The sequence below is a fragment of the Xiphias gladius genome, chromosome 3, assembly GCF_016859285.1.
Source record: "Xiphias gladius isolate SHS-SW01 ecotype Sanya breed wild chromosome 3, ASM1685928v1, whole genome shotgun sequence".
NCBI classification, from domain to species: Eukaryota; Metazoa; Chordata; class Actinopteri; order Istiophoriformes; family Xiphiidae; genus Xiphias; species Xiphias gladius.
Window position 1 is genome coordinate 8,165,055 of NC_053402.1, and position 21,749 is coordinate 8,186,803.

General features: G+C 39.8%; 1 protein-coding gene and 1 long non-coding RNA gene across 5 annotated transcripts; one reads left to right on the forward strand and one right to left on the reverse strand.

Moving 5' to 3' along the window:
- Window positions 1–4,685: 4,685 nt before the first annotated feature.
- LOC120806128 lies at window positions 4,686–9,190 on the reverse strand. 4 transcript variants are annotated; one of them, XR_005709645.1, is made up of 4 exons: window positions 9,105–9,190; window positions 5,462–5,715; window positions 5,104–5,383; window positions 4,686–4,992 (listed from the first exon to the last, which is right to left on the reverse strand). It is a non-coding gene; the product is annotated as an uncharacterized LOC120806128 (long non-coding RNA). The 4 variants fall into 4 exon arrangements; XR_005709644.1 differs by adding an exon at window positions 7,980–8,062 and having other exon boundaries at window positions 4,686–5,383; window positions 9,105–9,164; XR_005709642.1 differs by having other exon boundaries at window positions 4,686–5,383.
- A 119-nt stretch (window positions 9,191–9,309) lies between these two features.
- LOC120788181 (phosphomannomutase 1) lies at window positions 9,310–18,630 on the forward strand. The gene is made up of 8 exons (XM_040123738.1): window positions 9,310–9,710; window positions 10,602–10,719; window positions 12,111–12,187; window positions 12,470–12,561; window positions 12,931–13,030; window positions 13,962–14,037; window positions 17,063–17,178; window positions 17,770–18,630. Exons 1-8 carry the CDS (start codon window positions 9,627–9,629, stop codon window positions 17,890–17,892), a joined length of 786 nt encoding a protein of 261 aa, XP_039979672.1. The 5' UTR covers window positions 9,310–9,626; the 3' UTR covers window positions 17,893–18,630.
- The last annotated feature ends 3,119 nt before the right edge of the window (window positions 18,631–21,749 follow it).

Genomic DNA, 21,749 nt, shown 5'->3' on the forward strand with positions numbered 1-21,749 from the left:
TTTCATCTTTTTTTTCCTGATGAATCAATTAATCATTTGGCCTATATGCCACCAGAAAATAATGAAACAAAATATCTGTAGCGAGAGCCTAAGGTGATATCATCAAACATCTTTGGTCAACCCACAGTCTAATACTCAAAAATTTTAATTTACCATAGTGTTAAGAAAAGAAAAAGAATCAAATTTTCACTTTTGAGAAGTTTAAACAAGAGAATGTTTGGATTTTCTATTTGAAATCACTTAAATGGTTAGTTATAAAAATAGTTGCTGATTAATTTTGTGTTGATTGCCCAATTGTTAAATCAATTAATCGTTGCAGCTCTACAAGCAATGTTGGAAAAGACACATTTTCTGAGGCAACAGCATAACAGCTTCCGTGTTACAAGTTGCAATAAGGTACATTTATCAATGCTAAAAAAATAAAAGTCCTTCATTTATCTTCTCTTATTTTTTGGTAATAACTAAATTTTACCAGCTACACATCCATCTACGCAGTCACCAAGTTCTCAAACAAATGTAGTCTCATGTAATCTTAGATTTTTGGTGGAATAATTTGTCCCTACACCCAGTGTAAATACTTAATCAGGCATTTACTTCAATCTGTTTTTTGTTTTTTTTAATTATAACTGGTTAAATGTGCTCGTATCTTTTACAGCATTTACAATTTTTTTATTTTTTGATCTTTCATTTCATTATCAATCTATTCTCTTCACACGTCTTCTATAAACACACTATAGTCCTATTCCCAGTCCTAAATCTTGCTTGTGTCAGACTCCTCTTTTATCAATCCATGACTGAACTATCTTTCTCACACTGTTCTGCTGCTTCAGTGCTATTACATGACAATAGTTTAAGTGAATTCAAATGAGCTTGTTCTCTGTAGAAGCTCTGCTGCAAACATGGAGCACAACATGTGGAAGATCACAAACATATGTGTGCTGTTGTTTTTCCTTTACTCAACTTGCAATTAACACCAAATCCACTACATTATTACACTGCGTGATTCTACCACACGAAACACACATGCTCAACATTTCCAACCAAATCTTTCCAGTACATTAGATTATTACTCAGTTCCCTGTCTGGCTAGCACCTTACAGGGTCGTAAATATCTTGAACAAACACACACATATGACGTTGTAATAGCATGGTTGGCTTGGGGCACACAGCCATTTATATCCATTACAGTTTAATACCATCTCAACACACCTGGGCATATTATCAGGCAGAGGAAATAGTGATGTGTTAAAAGGGACAAGAGTCTTTGTTATTGTCTCATCCTGGCGGTTTAATTGCAACTGAATGCCATTAAGAGTGGCTGTTATTGTCAGGCTGAGAAAATGGGTCCAACTGAGCACTTTCCCCTTAGCATGAAGGTAGATAAGAAGGTTGTTTTAATGGAGACTTTCCGCTCAACTCACAGACCACCCAAACAGGTGGGTTAGCATGTAGGCAACACGTCTGTGCGTGCACACACATACACACACATACACACAAACACACACACACACACACACACTAATGAAAGAAGTAGGTTGAAGTGAAAATAATGCATTTTTAAGCATTGTTGTGCATTGTTGTGTGAATCTGGAGTGTCTCATCTCCTCAACCCCATTACAAACTCGGCAAACTTCAAAAGATGTTAAATATGCAAGGCTGAATTATTGAAGTTACAGAGAAGATTATATACAATTATAAATATTACATGTCTAATTTATTGTTTATTTTAACAGCTGGATCATAAAATAATGACATTTTGAACCGTGGCCCTGAGTATGATTCGCTGTACATGTGAAACATCTGGAACAAGCAGATACAGGATATATACGGGGTTTTGGACTTTTCATGGAATTTGTTGACAATACATAGAAGAAAGATGGCCTACCCCTTGAATAAAGGTTAAAGCTATAAGATCCTGTCTACTGGGACAGAGGATTCAGGTCAAAGTCAGATCAAGAGGCATGTTCATAATTTCAGATGGTAATTATTAGTCTGTTTATGATTAGTCAATAATCATCTTCCGCTACCTCCTTCCTCATACCATATCAATTGGCAGCTTACTAATGTTTCAGGCACATAAATAAATGACAGTCCTTGATGACACCAAATTGTTTGGCTTGTGCCACACCGAAGGGAACTCTGAAATTAAAGACCACTAAATAACACAAGGTCTGCCAGTGTCGTCAAAACACATACAAACATATATACAGGTACCTTAAATATGCCAAGATAAGTAACATATTTGTCAAGTACTAGATTGAAAGAGTTCATACTGCTTTGTGTTCTGACATTATCACCTATTTTGAACCTCAGGTCCATGCAGTGGTGATTTATGATAGCTGTGAAATCTGTAAAGATAAAACATACAAGTGATATATGGTGCAAGTATTAAGCTTGTCACCTGTTGCAAAACTGCCCTAGACAAGAATTCGTACCACGAATCAGCTAAGATGATAGAGTCAGGGTGACTAGGTGACATCATCTACCAACAAACCAACATGTTAAATACCTATATTTCCATCAATTAAATCAATCCAGTCAACCACCCAATAAATTATAAAAATGTTACATACATTTCTTAAAACTAAGAAGGTAATCTTACTGTTCTAGTTTCCCACAAGTCATAATTTGACCTTTTTAAAATTAAGGAGGTTACTTATTGTTTCAGTTTTTATAAAAATGTTAACATTAAAATTGAGTTTTTAATGTTAAGGCTGTACATCCACTACTGATAAAGCCAGCAGCGATTTCGAGTTTTGCTTTGCTTGACAATCTAAATGGAAAACAAAAGTTCGCTTCAACAGTCAGTCAGTTCAGACTTACTTGCAAAGCACATATTTTTAGACACGCAAGAAAACTTCCATGTAAACATCTCTCATTTACACAAAACAAATATTGTCATGTGTAATGGAAAGAGCCAAGGGGCTATTTCTTGTTTGAGGGCCCTGTCCTCCTCTGGCAAACACAACCAATTCATCACTTCAGTCAACACTGTGTGACAGAAGCTGGACTTCATGTGCATTTGTATACAGATGTTGAGAAATGTAGGGACAGTAATTAACTCGGGATTCTGGATTGGGGAAATAGCCTGATAAACAGTAATTCCCTGTTTTATAAGTCACTGTGTTTTTTCAGATTAGGTCTATGTTAAAAATTAAGTCAAACTTATCAACTTTTTATATTTCCACACAATTTGCTCAAAAAACTGGCAAAATCCATTAACAAATCTAAAATGTGAGTAACCACAATACCTCTCGTGAGTGGTACTACCTCTATCTCTCCAATTCTGCCCTCTTGTGGATGTGTTGGCTCAGCAAAGTTGCTATGCTACAGAGAAAATGTTCTTAAAACTTAATATTGTGCAGTTTTGAAAACCAGTTAAATTTTTAGGGTTGCTGAAAGCTTTAAGACCTTAAGGTTTTCCTTGGGTTTAAGTAAAACATGATATTCATGTTCCTGTGTTGTGAATGAAGGTATAAATTAATTAATGTTTTTGTAGGTGATATTCATCAAAAAGGTGCCAGGGTCCCATGGACTTAAAAGACACTACCAGTATTCCACACAGGTGCAAAATATAAATAGAGCATGTTTGATTATCTAACTTTAGGTTTGCTAAGAATTTTATTATACCCATTTTCCCCCGTGCTCAGAAAATAACACAGTGTTGACTTGATTAATTAATTTGAGAGAGTTGTTTCTAGGCAAATAGAATGCTTAAATAAAAAATTCAAGCTAAGATTTAAAGTAAGTCTGTTATCTGGAAAGTTGACTGATCTGTTTCAAAGTGGACTGAACAAGTCTGCCCTATGCCTCACCTCACAGGCTCCCAGCCATCTCCAGAAAATGACACATACTGTTGCTGTGCACTGCAACGTGTATTAATGTGTAAAGTATCAATGCGTTTGTTGCCTTTTTTTGAAATAGGGTATGTTCGTGATGCAAGACAAATTTCATGAAATCTGACATATAATGCAATCTAATGAAATGTAACTAATTTTAGATCATGTGCAATAATTTAGTTAATCAAATGCATCATAATATAATCTAATGCAGTCTAGTCAACTGTAATCTAATCTAATGCCTCCAATACAATATAGTCAAGTCTAATGCAATTAGTCAATTCTAATCTAATTTTACATTATGTAATGCAATGTTAAGTAATCTAATCTTATATCATACTATTACTGAATCCAATCTAATTTTATCTAAGCTTAAATATTCTTAAACAAATCCAATATTATACTGTAAGATTAGAATCGAATAGGAATATGCAGGTGTTCTTATACCTTTTCCAAGGGTTAGGACATCATCTTAAGTAGATCACAAGTATAACAAAAGGTATTAAAATCAACAGAAAGATCAAATTTACAGTAGTCCCTCATGCTGTCTTCAGAGGATTAGAGCAGTTCTGGTTGCTAATAATTGTTTTAGGCCTGATGATTTAAACGTTACTTTCCCTCCTTATTGATTGTCCTTTTGACATAGACCTTGCACAGTAATTTAATCACAATGGAGGTAATTAATGCTATTTTATACAGCAGGATGTAGCGATAAGCTGTGGGGCTGGTTTGGTGTAGCAGACCAAGTTACAATTTATTACATTTATCACATTGCTGAAACACTGATACCACAAAACAACAGTCGTTAAAAACATGACTCAGAACAAAGTTAAGGGTTTCACAAAAATCAGCATATTTACTAGATAACAGGTCAGTACATATGAAGGCAGATAGACCAGGCAAACGATTCCAAAAGGACTGGGCAAAAGACATGGCTGAGACTTGGCAAACTAACAAAAACCAGGAATGCTAAAACAGGGAGATTGCTGGAATGCTTGTCACAAAGAAAAAAAGTGAGACTGGCACAGAGGGAAGGGAACACAGGGACTAAATACACTGGGAGAGGGGGAAACAATTGGATTCAGGAGCAACACGTGAGGGCGGGTCAGACAATCATAAAGGCTGGAGACAAACGAGGTCATGAAGTGTCAATCTGAAACGAGAGGGAGAGTTAATGCCATCAAAATAAAACAGAAAATAGTACACGAGATAAAAACTAAAGGGCAAAACATGACCTAATAAGCAGAACAAGACATGGCAGTACCAGGGTAATGTGTTGTGTGCATACTCATCTCAAATGAGATGTTTGCTCCAGTATGAGGGTTTGTGGGGGGGTGAGGAAGAAGAGACAGGTTTCCAGCTCCTGATTCATTCTGTTTGTCCGTCGGATTGGGGATAATATCCAGAGGAAAGGCTAACTGTGGCCCTGAGCAGAGATGCAGAACGCTTTTCAGATTTGAGAGATGAATCTGGGTCCCCGGCACAACATCTCCAGGAAGTCCATCCCAATGGAAAACATGGGATGACCTCAGCTGTTTCTTTGGCTGAGGACAGAATAGGCAGAAGAATAAAATGCACCATTTTAGAGAAATGACCAACCACCATGAGGACAGTGGTGTTACCTTCAGATGGTGGTGGACCAGTGACGAAGACCAGGGAAATGTCAGACCAAGGGTGATGGCGAATAGCCGGAGGGCACAAGAAACCAGAGGGATGGTGTCGGGAGGTTTTGTTCCAGGTGCACACTGGGCAGGCTGCCACGTATTCTTCGACCTCTGTCTCCATGGATGGCCACCCAAAGCGTTGCTTAATGACAGATGGTAAGCTTTATCCCAGGAGGACAGGCGAAGAGGCAGGCATCAGCCAAGTGGATCACCTGAAAGAAGAGAGGGACAGGAACAAACAACCAGTTTGGAGGACAACCCTCTGGAAGCGGAGCATTATCATTAGCTTGCCTAACTCTCTCTTCTATGCCCCATATAACCGACACCACCACAAAGGAGGAAGGCAAGAAAGGGGGAATTGGCCGAGAGAGTCAGAAACTGAAACTTGACATGAGAGGATGTTAGGGTATGCAAAAGAGCAGCAACAGTACTGAAATATCTTATGAAAGAACTAAAAATTGGCAAACCCTAAATGCCATTGGAGCTACTTTCTACTTGTGGGGGTCGGCCACAGCACTGACCTTAGCTAGGTCCATCTGGGTACAGTTCTGAGAGACGATGAAGCCTAGAAATTAAACTCATGGGATGCGAAACTCGCATTTTTCCGCCTTGACAAAGAGCTGGCAATCTAGGAGGCATTGTAGGACCTTACGGACATGCTGTGTGTGGGTTTGCTAATCCAGAGGGAAGATGAGGATGTAGTCCGGGTGAACGGAGACAAATTGGTTGAGCATGTCGTGAAGCACATGCTAGGGTTTAGTTAGTCCAAAAGCTGTAGCTGACAAAGAGTACAGGCACCCTCTAGGAGGGGATGTACAAGGAAGCAGATCAATAGCATAATTGCACACACAGTGAGGGGGTAGAGGGGTGGCTTGGGACTTGCTAAAGACCTCTTTGAGGTCATTGGTCATGGCAGGGACCTTGGAGACGTATGGAAATCTGAGTCCAAAGATTCGTGGGGCTCCAATTCCTTTTGTGCAGGGGTAGAGGCTCCTAGAGGCTTCCCAGGAGCAGGCAGGCAGGCTCCTGGGAACACATTGAAAATGAACAGGTTGACGCCTCAGCCCGTTACCTTGCCTGTGGCCCAATTGATCTGGGGATTGTGTCTTTTGAGCAACGGGAGAACCAGAATGAGAGGGTGCATGGGAGAGTTGAACAGGTGAAAACTGAGTTGTTCCATATGCCCCTGGGCGACACGGAGATTGGCAGATTGAGTGCTACAACTAACTTTGCATTGCAGACGCCATCCAAAGCGTTGGCCTACTGGGATTCAGACAGGGGAACAACCTGCAGTTTCAATTTCCTTGCCAAACTCCAGTTCATAAAGCTCTTATCCAGAATTTAACTCAACATGAGCGAGAGGAGGACAAGGGAATGCAGAGGAAGTAGTGCGGCTCACTAGCGCCCTCCTCTTTACTGGCGAGCCCAGTCTTTTACTGGAAACGATGCCATGAAGGGACCAGTAAACGCATCGACCCTCCCAAAAACGGCACTGTTGTTCCTCTGGGGTGAGTAGAACACGGCCCAGCTGAATGGGTTCCTCTCGGACCGCAGGGTGCACTGGCGAAGCAGGGGTCTGTGCAAAATGAGGAGATGGTAAGCGTAGCCTGACAATGGCCCTGGTGCAGGTCCTAATTGCTCATACTGCCTCTGGACCCGTAGTGGTGTGGACGAATATCTATTAGTGTGTTAGTGAAGAGGTCTAATGAGTAGAAGATGGGGGAGTCCCAGACCCACTCGACCATTGCCCAGACTTCAGCTTTACCACCCAGGTTCAGTGGGAAAGGCAGTCCACACTGTTCCAGGAAGGCACGGCAGTTGTTGGAGTCACTGGAAAATCCCTCTGGTCTGGATAGGCAAGCAACAGATGATGGCAGGAAAGCAGGAGCACGAGTCTGTGGAGGCTCGACCACTGGGGCAGGAACTTGAGTGGGAGATGGCACATCAGCAGATGCAATGGAACACAGGGAATCAAAGCGGGCGATCAGCTATTCATCTGATCATTGAAGTGGCCCACCTGGCAGCTGATCAAGCACTGGAAGCCCTATTGGCATTCATCGAGCTCCCTCACTCAGTGGCAAACAGAGGTAAGCTGTTCTTCCTGCCTTTGAATCTATCTGCCTTGAGACCGGATGGTAGCTTCCACAAAAGTAGAGTCAGTTGAGTCCAAAGGGGCCAGTTCGTGCTGAAACAATGGTACCACAAAACAACGGGACTCAAAAGCATGACCCAGGACAAAGTTCAGGCTTTCACAAAAAAAAAAAAAAATCTGCATTATTACTAGAGAACAGGTTGACACATAGGAAAGCAAATAGAACAGGTAAATGATAACAAAAGGACTAGGCAAAAGATGTAGTTGAGACTAGGCAAGCTAACAAAAACCAAGAACACTAACACAAAGAGATTGCTGGAATGTTTGTCACAAAGAAAAAAAGACAGACTGGCACAGAGGGAAGGGAACATTGGGACTAAATACCTTGACAGTGGGGGAGACGATTGCACACAGTTGTAACACAATAGGGAGGGGGAGACAATCACATGGGGGCAGGAAGTGACAATCTAAAACGAGAGGGAGTTAATGACATCAAAATAAAACAGGACATAGTACACAAGGTAAAAACTAAGGGGAAAAAACATGATCTAATTGGCAGAATGAGAGATGAAATTTACACATTAGTGTAGTCAGTTGTGGATTTCAACTGAATGCATCCTACATTGTTACATCAGAAATAAAACTTTAAGAGTGCTGTGCCTCAGCTAAAAGACTGCCTTTGTAACAAAGCATCAGATGTGAGCATTGACAGTAGTCAGTAATCAAATCAAGAGGAGATCCATGTGACCTGAGCCTGAAGAGGCCTTAATAGACTATTAAATACCATTTACAAGGGAAACCATAAAAAAAGGCTAGAGGGCTGGTGAATGTGAAACAATATATCGTTGTTACATAGTACAACATTTTCTTTGAAAAGTTACAAAATCCTTAAAGTAAATAGAATGTGTTATGAAAATTCTTCAGAATCACTCATGAAGTCAAAGGTTACAATGTGTGTTTCACTTCATTTCTAAACATCTCAAAGCAGACAGAACAACCATAACAGGAGGGGCAGCCACACAACACTCTCCACAACATTAAATACATTTCATAAATGTCTTGAAAGACATCTCATCAATGTCTTTCATGATTACATTTGTAACTTTAATCTAAACTCTTACAGACACTGGATGGAAAAGAAGCCTCCATCATTTACGAGACAGCAAGGTTTGAGTTTGTTGTATCCAACACAAAAGGACGGAGGAGCACAAGAATGATTGTGACTTGTTTGATTAACTTGGGAGCATAATAGAGGTATTGTAACAAACTCAAACTTGCAAACAAATGCAATTTCAAGGCAGCATGTTTGTAAATATGTAATATTTGCATATTTCTGACTTAAGAAGGTGCACATACATATCTGTATATTTGCACTTCTGTACCTTTCCTTCCATTACTCTTAAGCATGTTTATTATTCATTAGGATGCTGTCCCCTGCTGTAATATAATTTTATTTTCAAAGATAAATAAGGTATTACTCTACACTAATAAACATAGTTTATACCACACCATTGCTGTTGTTTCCTATGTGTCTGCGCTGCGTCCACTGCTTCCGCTCCTCTCCACTTGTAGGTAAAAGGTCAGTTTGATGTTGTACGGACTGCCCCGCCCATTTTCCGACGCCACGCCCACCACTCATGCTGTGATTGGCTACCGGATGAGTTACAGTGTTGCGAAAGAAACCCGACTCGTTCAGCACGTTGTTTGTGGAGGTGTGGGCTCGAGTGTTTCGCTGAGCAGAGCCGAACCAGACCGAGCCGAGACAGCCACACTTTGGAGACGGGGAAGAAGAAGAGCGGCTGTGAGCTCGCATAAGAGATCCTTCATATTCAGTTCGTATTTAAAGCCTCCAAAACTATTTTATTTATTTTTAATATTTCAGCTGACTGCTGAAGACTCCGATTCCTTTTTTTTCCCGTGTGTGGTGGTGGTTGTTTTTTTCTTTTCCATTTGTTTGCACGAGAGTGGACCTGCAACACTTCAAATCAGCAGTGCAATCTTTAAACAAGTAAAACTCCAATAAAAGAAGAAATGGAGAAATCAATAAGCTTCTCATCGGACCGAAACATCCTCTGCCTGTTTGACGTGGACGGCACCTTGACACCACCGAGGGAGGTGAGCTCGCATCCTGACAGTATTTAATGGTGTTTGGTTATTACAAGCTCTGCAGCTCCTGCGCCCTCTGCCTCATCTGCACACTCTGTCCTCTTGACCTCACATGCTCCCTCATACAGTAGGCTATTGTCATATATTTTTTTAAGCTCTTTCCTTACCTGTGTACAAACAGCAGTGTTACTCCATTACTGTTTACTTCATATAGTACTTCTGCTACTAATGGAGGGTCTGTGTGGTGTGTGATGTATAGGTGTGTTGGTATCTGATGACCCATCTGCGTCTTGCCTAAACACACAGAAATTGTCCTGTTACTGCCACCTATAAATTATCTGGAGGAAAAATTAAAGTCATTTAGAAAACTGGGAAGAATTTTTGTAAGGTTTAAGAAGAGAAATCTTTTTTTTATTATTATTATCCATTCCATGTTCTTTTGCAAGGATTTATCTGTCTTACTTGTTCTTTTGTCATTGGGTTTGAATGCTTGGGTTCATCTAAGGTAACTGATGTGTGTGTGAATGTGTGTGTGTGTGTGTGTGTGTGTGTGTGTGTGTGTGTGTGTGTGTGTGTGTGTGTGTGCAACACAGGCCAGCGCCCAGATATTACATAATGCAGTCTCCCTTGTGTGCAGCTCAGACTTTTTTTCTTCAGTATATTAGAAAATTCTTTTCCAAATTACCACACCACAAATGCAAAATTCTGCAGTTGTGTCCATTGTTCTTTGTTATCTCTATGTTAAAATGCCTCAATAGCACAGTGCAACACATATATCTAGCTTTTTAATGATGGTACATACTGTATGTGTGCAGGATCAGACATGTGGTCTGTGTGAAAGGAAGCTCTGCAAGTTAACAAACAGGGATCACATGAAGTGCATTTTCCTATTTTCTGCAGAAAATTGACCCACAGCTAGATGAGTTCTTCCAGACTCTGAGGAGGAAAGTGAAGATCGGCGTTGTGGGAGGGTCAGACTACTCCAAGATAGCAGAGCAGCTCGGGGAGGGAGATGATGGTGAGCAAGCCACTTCCGTTCTAAAAACCGTAGACAGTTTAAACACTGTATATCATTCAACCAGCTGTATCACACTGCATGACCTGATACTTTTTACTGTAACCTCTGCTTAATTGGACACCAGTCTACAGAGTGTGGAGCAAAGAGGATCGGTCCTGGGAATAATTTAGGATTTAGGACACGAGCTAGACTTCAAGTTCCTGCCTCGAGCAGCTTAATACAGAGTAACATGACATCCTTTGAACTCCATTAGAGGGCCACCATAAAAGTATGATAACACAATGCTAGAAGTTAGCTCAGCCTTATCATCTTTCTCTTCCTTTATCTGTATAGGAATCATGAGGCTGGGCTAGTAATTCTCTCATTATGACCAAATAGATTTCAACTAATCATGGAAGCCTTAAGATGATGTCACAACAGCATGTTGGGAGCCACAGTTCAAAAAATTAACATACTGAACTTAGAGTCCTGCACCATTGCTGACGTCTGAGCTCACATGACAACTCGGGGGGTTCAATTCACTTTTGCTTTATTAATCTGTGACTCCCAAACATGCTGCAAGAAAACAACCCACTGACACATGACACTGACCCTTTCACTGCAGTGCCAGCAACATCCCAGCAGAGTAAACACACACCTGAATGTGTAAATATTAGGCTACATCTAGAATGCCGATGTATTGTGCCAAGAGGTAGCCATGTGCTAAAAATAAATCTTTTCATATTTCATGATGCACACAGTCACAGCTGATGTAGTTGCAGCTGCTGGATAATGTGTTGACCTATCAAAAAATATTAGAAAATGACACTCAATAAAAGGTTTTTCATGTTGTCATAACATATTACAACATTTTTTATTTAATATGAAATAAGTTACTGAAATAGTCAATGTTATGATTCCATCAGTTAGAATGTGTTATATCCTGTATGAACTAAATAATCACTTATGGTAATGTTTAATTCCAATAACAGGTTGTCTTAAATGTGTAAACCAGTTACAGAGACAGTTCACTGTAACTTGTTATCACGCTATTCAGCAGTTATTACAGTATCAGCTTCTAAATACTTTCAACTTACTGGATTATGCTGTTTTGCAGGTGAGGGCTGTGTTATTAAATGTACAGTTAAGGAGCTTTTCAATCAGGCAAAGTTAGACATACCCTGCTGATTGTTGTTGGCAGAGAACACACAAGCCAGAGTGGAAAGGTCAGACCGATTAAACTTGAGTTTTCCTGGCAATGTTACATACACTGTGATCTGCCAGATAAATATAGCAGGCTGTTCTGTCCATATTAATAGCCGAGTGGAAGAGCCACTAATTTAGTTGAGGGTAGGTATTAGATATCCAGATGAGCACATTTAGCCACATTTCACCTGTCTCCTCTCTTGCAGTGATACACAAGTTTGACTATGTATTTGCTGAGAACGGGACAGTGCAGTACAAAGATGGGAAACTCCTTTCAAAACATGTAAGTGAACAGTCACAATGTCAGCTGGTGTCCTATCTATTTTGAGAACAATACATTGGACCCCATGCATGTACTACATACAGTACACGCTTCATGTGTTCCCCCTGTAGAGCCGATGTTGATGACCAAGTTGACCTCTTTTCCGTGTTGATGCACAGGGAAGGGGTTTTTTCTTAATCATTTTAATCAGCTTCATTTAACTGTCATTAATATATCAAAAACAACAGGACAGAGCGCAGTTGTCATTTTCTTTATTAAGGAAGGGCATTTTCATCCCGGCAGGCTATTCAGAACCAGATTGGGGAGGAGCTTCTGCAGGACCTGATCAACTTCTGCCTCAGCTACATGGGGCTCATCAAGCTGCCAAAGAAAAGGTGAGACTTAAGACAATTAGGCCACCCCCAGGACAACTCCCTCCCAACCACTCATTCACACACACACACACACATACAGATACACACACACACACACACACACACAGACACACACACACACACACACCTTTGGCCTCCATTCCTGGTATGCAAAAAAGCCAAATTCCTTTATCAGCACTGATCTGTTGTAGCAGAACACATGTGCCTCTTATGATCTCTGATTAAAAAATAAAGCTAAAACACAATGTTAACATGTCTTCTTCATATGGGGGGAAAAGGTTCTGTTTGTAGAATGGGTATTACGTCAACCCAAAAGCAGGTCTCAGCCTCACTTAAGTCTTTTTTAATGTTATTTAACCACGCCCGCAGGGGGACATTCATTGAGTTCAGGAATGGGATGCTCAACATTTCTCCCATTGGTCGGAGCTGCACACCAGAGGAGCGAATCGAATTCTCTGAAATTGACAAGGTAAAATACTTTGTCATTAATATATCATTAGTAACCAACTACCATGGATGGCGTAAGGTTTCATAAAGGCTGAATTCAACAAAACATCTGCAGTTTCTGACAAAACAGTGACATCCCCATCAAAGTTTCAGCCCTTGTGATCAAGTGGTGAGAGAATGATGCAATCTGTCTAAAAAGCAGATTAACCAGGGCCAAGTCTGATGTGCTCTGTAGTCACTATTTATGGGTTAGCATATCATCCTTCTGCGATCTGCAGCATCTTTGTGTGTGAATGCTGGGTCCCGGGTTATGACACACGGATAAAATCAAATTGTGTGTATAGGAAAATATTGTACTCAGTCACCACTGGATGCTCATAAACTTCAAGCTGGGCTGTTGTAGCAATTCAGTCTAAATAACAATATCTGCCATCTTGCCTAAACTAAATCAAAACCTTATTGAAATACACAGCAGCCAGATTCAGTAGCTAATCTAAGCAAACTGTATGTTTTCACACATCAGTCACCGAGGTTCATGGTGAACTGCTTATCTGTCTGTGTCTCTGTTTCATGAAATGTGCTCAATTAAGCAGACAGAGGTGGTCAAACAATGTTGAGTTTTCAGGACCACTTAACAGGCTGTCCATTGATGGCTCACAGAGCCCGGAGATAAGTAGGAAGCAGATAGCAGCAGAAGAGGAGAAGTTTAACCCTTCAACTACCTGCTAACATTTCTACAGCTGGATTTTACGTTAAATTCATACAGAAGATATTGTGGATACTGTAGTAGGTAATCTGCACATGGCATGTACATGATAAATTGGACAAATTTAACCTTCCGGGGAATAGAGCAGATAATAGTTATGACCAAGCGTAGTTACACCCAGTCTTTTGTGTGCTGTAACAAGGTTTTGAGCTGAAATCCAACTGCTGGTTTTAATTTTCCTCCACAGAGAGAGAAGATCAGGGAGAAATTTGTTGCTGCCCTGAAAGAGGAGTTTGCTGGAAAGGGACTACGGTTTACTAAAGGTGAGCCGTTCAAAAGCTGAAAGTCCACTGACAGAAAAAAATTAGATGGTACTGTTTTTATGGTTAGTAATTAACCACAAAGTAATAAGGTCTAAAAATCATAAGATAAAAATCACAAGTCACATCTGAACCAAAACATACATGATTTTTGTACAAGTATTTGCACTCACAAAGAAAACTGCATTCTGTTATATTCTACCCACCGATGTTAACTCCGATTGGTCTGAAGGTTTAAATTACATTCAGGAATGTGACATGACAAACTGATCATCTCCTAATCTCCAGGAGATATAACACTGCAGAGCAAGTTTGGCATAAAAGTAGGGCAAAAAGAAGAAAAAGTCTGTGTGTATTTGTCATTAAGCATCTCTGCTGCCTCAGATACAGTGACACTTTATTGTCAGAATACTAACTCACTCGTGTGAGTCTGACTGTACTTTTTTTTTTGTTTTTTCTTACACTGAAATCTGTGTCACTAGTTTAGGGCTGAATCCACTGTAGCAGTGTAAATCTCTATGGAATATGTTGTCTCATGTTACCTCACATAAAAATTATTACAGCGAGTTCCACCAAGTGAGGTATACAGATTTGAAATTTGGGATACACAGACCACTGTATCAGATAACTACTCCGTATTGGCAGGTACCTCAAGCTGAGATATTGGAATTGGTATCGGGATAGAAAAAGTCAGATCAGTTATCCTCTTAAACCCTGATACCCCCCTTTAACTTCTCCTGAATTGGACTAAAAGTGATCAAAACACTGGATGACTGTGTTCCATGTGAATTTTATTTGTCGTGTTCATCACTTCATACTCATTTTGAAAACTGTGATTGCCACTAGAATTTAAAATGCAGCTCTTATTTACAGGCTTTGCGATTGGACATTGTTAAATCTAGCATAGGTTTAACGCTCCCGCTCTGCTAATAACAGTGGTCAGGCCAGTAACAGCATCTTTGTTTCTATTCTTATGGAACTTTCTCTCAGCAACAAAAACAAGCTCATCAGTGGTCTGTCGTCCTGGTTACAGCAGTGTAGTTTAATGACAAACTAGTTTAAAAGCATATCTTTTTGTCTGTTGTCTCTTATCTCTTTTTAAAAAAGCATATCCCTTTGCCTCACACTTAATAATGTGTGGAGGACCTTGTGCCCTCAGTTAACTATTACACGCACACTGTTCCCTCTTTCCCTCTGGCAACACAGCAGCAGTAAGGTGAATCGGGTACTTGATGTTTGCTTACGTGCTCTGCGAGGTGTGAGCCTCTGCTGATGATGCGTGAAGGCTGTTCACAGTTCAGACAAACAAACGAGACAGGTGGGCTTGTTTTCCCTCAATACTCTCCCTTCTAAAGATCCCTGGCATGTAGCAGAAAAGAGAAGTGTGACATTATTTCATATCTAATGACTGGGTTACTGTTCTTAATGCTACTACATATGTCTTATCAGCTGAAGTTTGTCAATCACTTTTTTTAAATTATTGAACCAAGGGTCAACCAATGTAAAATATCATCTGCTTACAGAGGCTGCTGAGGTGGAAAGCAGGTGTGTGTTTTTGTGACATAGGTGCCATTTGCAGCGGAAGATGTACAGAGTTTGAAAGCTATTTGTTGCCTTTCTTAGTGTTTATCTCCTTCTGGACAGCTTCTCTTGTTAGCTGATATGGCTGATCTCTGCAATAGGTGTTATATAAACCTGACACTCTATCCAATCTGCACTGAGTGCACAGAATGTAAGAGACTGATGATCTGCGGTAAAAGCTATTATCCCTTTTATTTTTTTTTTCCTTATTTAAGAGGAGACGCAGTTAAAGAGAAGCCAACTCTTGTGTGAGACTTGTGTGCATACGAGTCCGGTATCTATATCAGGTAGGTGTCTCTGCTATTCACTGACTTATTGTCCACCTAGTGGTTATTAAGGTTTTATCAGATTTCTGTCTATATTTTCTCTGCAACTTTTCACCTATTGTGCCCTTTAACCAGGATGCTTAATAACCCTTATTTATTAAGGCCGGTTCTGTAATTGGGTCGAGCAATGATTGAGTAAGGTTACACGTGCGTTGTCAGCAGCTCAATAGCTCTTGTTGGTCTTTGGTCATGAGTGAAAAAGTAGGCTGGGGGATGGGCTGCTACATATGTAGATAAATCACTGAGGTTGTTTATAGTCTGTGGTTGAAGCTGTTTGGGATGAAGGTGTGTAGAGGGTGTATGAGGGATACAGCCCTCTGATTGGCTGGATGCTCCTCAACAGTTGCTTTTGTTATTGGCTCTTAAAACTTCAGCTGAGAAACAAGGCAGTGAAAAGAATTTAAGGTGGAAATGGGGGAAGGATGAGAGAGAAGAAAGGCAGGGAAGAACTTTATAGGAGACTTTTCAGCCTCATTTCACAGTTCAAAGGTCACTGTGATCATTCAACTCACAGCTGAGCAACAGCTGAGCTTCCCTGACTTTTAAAGTGAAGAACCAAAATGAGCTGTAATGAGAGCCAGAGCGGAGCTGTGTAAATGCAAGATTTTGCAAAACACATATTGCAGTCATGGTTTTTTCTCCAAGTTGCAGCCATAATCACACATATCAAAGTTACCCAAGGATTCCTTGAATAGAGGAAATTGTTGGCATCATTTGGTCAAAAGTAACACACACTGGATGTGTGTTCATTTGTGACACATTTTCCATGTGCAGTTCATCTTTGTGTCAACGAGTTCTCTGAACTGTCAAGAACAAACAGGCCTGTCCCTGCTGGGGCTAAAAAGCCTCTATCCGTTGCTCAGAGTATAGGTGTTGATCGTAAATATAAGTGGATGAGAGCAAAAGGGGAAGTATTTACCAACATACTGAGTGAACTGGTCAATAGAAACCATATTGTAAATGCAGCATTAATGCTGCCTTGTCTGTTCTTAGCTGAAACATTTGGAAAATATGTGTTATCTGATCTGCAAAATGCATGGCATTGTTTAGGTATATTTATTCAAGAAAAAACATAAAGACGATGATTATAACAATGTCTGATGTCTGTCATCTTGTTTTAGGAGGTCTCATCAGCTTTGACATTTTTCCAGACGGCTGGGACAAGAGACTGTGTCTAGAGCTGCTGGAGAGTGAAGGACTGGACGCCATCTACTTCTTTGGGAATGAGACCTCAGATGTAAGTTCATCTTGGGAAAAGTTGTGTATATAGATCTCTCGAGGTGGATACTGATGCCAATATTACAGCCATATGTGATTGTTGAACATCTCATTAATAACCACAGGGATTAATATGCTGCTATAGAAGCCTCCCACTTCTTGGAAAGCTTTTCACAAGACTGAAACATGGCTGCAGTTTGCTTCCATTCAGCCGCAAGAGCATTTAGTGAGGTTGAACACTGATGCTGGTTGATAAAGCCTGGCTTGCAGTAGGCATTCCAGTCCATCCCAAGAAGTTGGATACTGTAAGGGGTCAGCAATAGTATGAGAGTTAGTTTAACTTTACTTTTGTTATTGTACAGTAAAAACACTGCACTGCATAGTTTGCTCTGTAAATGTCAGTAACACAGAGATAAAACTAAGGGCTTCCACTGTTTGTCCAGGCTGAGGGGTTAAAGTTCAAATGACAATATTCTAGATTATGGAAAGAATGTTGAGCTCTGTTTTTTTTTTTTTTTTTACTCACAATAAGAGAAACAGAAGAAGCCAAATCAAGCTGCTGTAATCCACTACGTGTACTGATTTATAATATTAATGATTCTCGCTGTAGGGAGGAAACGACTATGAAATTTTCAACGACCCACGCACCATCGGTTTCACAGTCTACTGTCCAGAGGACACGGCCAGGCTCTGTCAGGGACTTTTCTTTGATGCTCAACCGCACGAGTCCTAATGTAATGAACTGCCTCCACCCCTGTCCCGTCCCATTACCCACAAGCCTTTCTGAACTCCCGCCTGTGGGTCTCTGATGGTGCAACAACCACTTTTTAAGAACTCCTAAAAGGTACCACCACTAATTTTCTCCATTTTATTAGTGGGGTGATTTGAATAACTTTTTTCAATAAATTCCACAGGTTTTTTTTTTTTTTTAAAGGGACAGTTACTGAGTGTTACATGTTGACTAGTGTTCAAGTGAAGTTTTAATACCGTGCCACAGTGCTACGATGTGTAGCTTATAACATAAAGTTAACCAAAATACTTTGACAGATTATGAAACGAAAGTTAATACTCCAGATTACTTTATACGTATATGTATCTATAGTTTTTGCACTAATCTTGGGATAATTTTATACCAGTAGTTGGTATAGTCTTGTTTAATACTGCTGAAAGAGACAAATAAGAGTGAGAGAGAGTGATATTAAAAGAGGGGACTTTTGGTTGTTGTTTTGTGAGTCCATTTTGAAAATGAGATATGAATGAAGCGTTACAGAAGATAGGGACCTTTCCTCCTCTACAGTTGAGGATATATGAATCATTCCGTGTATTTTAACAACTCTACAGTGCTCTGAACTGGATGTATTTTATTGATGGTTGACTGTGTGATCCTCTGAATGTCAAATGTTTGTTTTAAGTCAAGTCGAGTCAATTTTTTTTATATAGCGCTAAATCATACCAGAAGTTATCTCAGGGGCACTTTTCATATAGAGTAGGTTTAGACTGTACTCTTTATAATATTATTTACAGAGACCCAACATTCCCCTATGAGTAAACACTTGGCAACAGTGGCAAGGAAGAACTCCCTTTTAAGAGGTAGAAACCTTGAACAGAACAACGCTCATGTTTGGCAGCTGTCTAACACAATACAGGCTCCACATAAAGATGTATAATAATAATAACAAGAATAATAAGAAAATAATAGGACTAATAACAGGACTAATAATAAAAGTAATAATAATAATAAGACAAATAATAATTATAGGCCTAATAAGAATAATTAATTAAACTAATAATGGGGGCAGTAGGTGGTTTGCAGTCACAGATCCAGACTCTGCAGGTTCAGAGGCAGAAATACCTGCAGAAAGCGAAAGGAGGAGAGAGAAGAGAAACAAGAAAGTACAAAGACTACGGGAGAGGAAAGAAGTCAAATTAGTCACAACCATTAATGGGATATGAATGTGTATGGATGGGGGGGGGGAGGAGCTCAGTGCATCATAGGAGGTCCCCCGGCAGTCTAGGCCTATAACAGCATAACTAGGAGATGGTTCAAGATAAGCATGAGCCAGCCTTTACTATACGATTTATCAAAAAGGAAGGTTTTAAGCCTACTCTTTAATGTGGAGAGGGTGTCTGCCTCCCTGACCCAAACTGGAAGGTTTGGATCACGGTAGAGGAGCCTGATAACTGAAGGTTCTGCATCCCATTCTACTCTTGGAGAGTAGGAACCACAGGTAGCCTCACAAAGGTGCCAGAAATTTAAGAGGCTAGCATTGCTTGTTTTGCTTCTCTTTGTTTTTTAAATGTATTAAAGTGAAAATTTATATTTAAGACTGAACATTACTGACTCAATGAATTCATCTTAACCAGTGAATTAAGCTACTGTGACCAAGTCACTCTACAAACTTCTGTCAGTCAGTAAGACAACTTTTTATGTAAAATATTTCTACAAGCTGTATCATAGCCTGCATGCTGTATACTTGGTGACTACATGTACAGATGCTTATTGCTTGATTCCTTGTCGCTAGAAAGAGTTATGTTGTTTTCAACAGCTGCTTAAATGATTTCTTAAACTAAGTTTTAAAAATGTGAAAAACTGCCTGTTTAATTTTCCCATAACAAGCTACTGGGCTGTATTTCTGTTATGGGCCAGAAAAATAATGCCTCCTTAATGGATGATTATTGTGAATACGAATCATGTAGACTTACATGCACAGCAGATAATTAGATTTTTATGTGTCAGTGGTGCTAACTGTAAGATTGATCATGTTGTTTTTCAGTCATTTATGGATATGCATTTATTTTATGTCAATTCATTGTAATAAACCTTTTTTGATATCATTTAATCTACCTCAGCTCTCCAGTGTCTTTCTTAACCCAGTTGACCAAACTGGGCTTTGACATCAGAAATGCTTTTTTACACCTTGCTCACAGACTCAACAGGTAAGCAGGCTGCAGATACTCCACAGGGCCTTATCATTTTACCACCAGAGGTCGCCAGAAATTTTTGTATCCTATCTTCTTGTGTGATACATTTTTTTACTTTTGGCTAACACCAAATGTTAACTTATAAAAATTTGTGAATTAGTTTATCATTTTTTTCATTGTGAAATGATCTATGTCTCTTTTTTATCTTATTCAGTAGTGTCTGATATTAAGCTTTGACAGGCACTTGACCACCAGAGAAGTGAGCCTCAATGATAATTGTCTGTAAAAAGATTCACTGGTCCACAGTGAACTCCACTACCAGTAAATTACAGAAGCAACAACCACCAATTTTGTACTTCCAAGTATTCAGTGCCAAAGACCGAACTTGGTCAACCAACACTGCAAATTTTATTTTACTGGTTTATCATTAAAATCTGAAACCTGGATGGGAACTTTCTTTCACTCTTTCTCCAGGGGACAGAAGACACACAGTGACACACAGAGCAGTATGAAATGAAACATCAAAAACATACAAACAGTGTGAGCAGCATCTGTATAAAAGAAAAAAAACTGCACTTGTAACAGTCATTGCCTCAGGTGACGGAGTTGTTAAATTGTAAAATATATTACTTTCCTGCTCTGTCGATGTTGCTCAAAGGCATTCCCACAGGTTAAAAGCAGTCTATTGTTTAAACTACTTCTGTCACTTTTCTAGGCAACAGGTGGTGCAGGTGGGACTGGAGCGGCTGCTCTACAACTACTAGCCTGGTTTTAGGTGCTTTACATCAATGACATCAAGTGTTCTTGTTTCCCATGGGATCTCCCTTCATTTATTGTTTATTCAGTAATAATAGGCACCATATCTTGTGAAGTTTGCAGTTGCAACCATAAATATTCAACCCCCATCACCTTAAATGATATTATGGTGATGTGTATATATGAGAATATATAACAAGTGTCAGTAAACAGAAAGAATATTTATAGATACATACAAGCAATTTTGATAACATAGGTTGACATACTTTACGATTTTCATGAGTTTAAATTAGAAGAGTTTCATGAGTTTAAATGAAAAACATCTAGTTCTCTTGACAAATGTCTATGTGAACTATTATTCAACCCCCAACCTCAGTACTTGGTGGAGCATCCTTTTGCCTTGATAACTTCTAATAAGTGATTTTGTTATGTTAAGTGCTGACAAGCTTCAGCAACCTCTTATGGAATCTTTGCCCATTCTTCTTAGCTCATTCAGGTTTGATGGCTTCTGTGCTGTAACTGCTTTCTTTAAATCCCACCAAAGATTTACTATAGGATTTAAATCTGGAGACTGAGGCCACTCCAGGACATTCCAGGAATGATTCCTTAACCAAGCTTTGGTTGACTTGGAAGTGTGCTTGGCATCATTGTCTTGTTTCAGAGTCCAATCATCATCAAGGTCCAAGTTCACCACAGAAGGCATAACATTCCTCCTGAGAATGGCTTGGTATTTCTGTGAATCCACGATGCCAGTCACACGGTCAAGATTGCCAGTTCCTGCATTAGAAAAGCATCCCTACATCAGTAGGGGATTCCTCTGGTCATAAGCATCGCCTTTCTTGGGCCAGGCAAACCACTGATTCATATGTCCAAACAGTTTCAGTTTTGGCTTGTCACTCCATAGAACTGTGT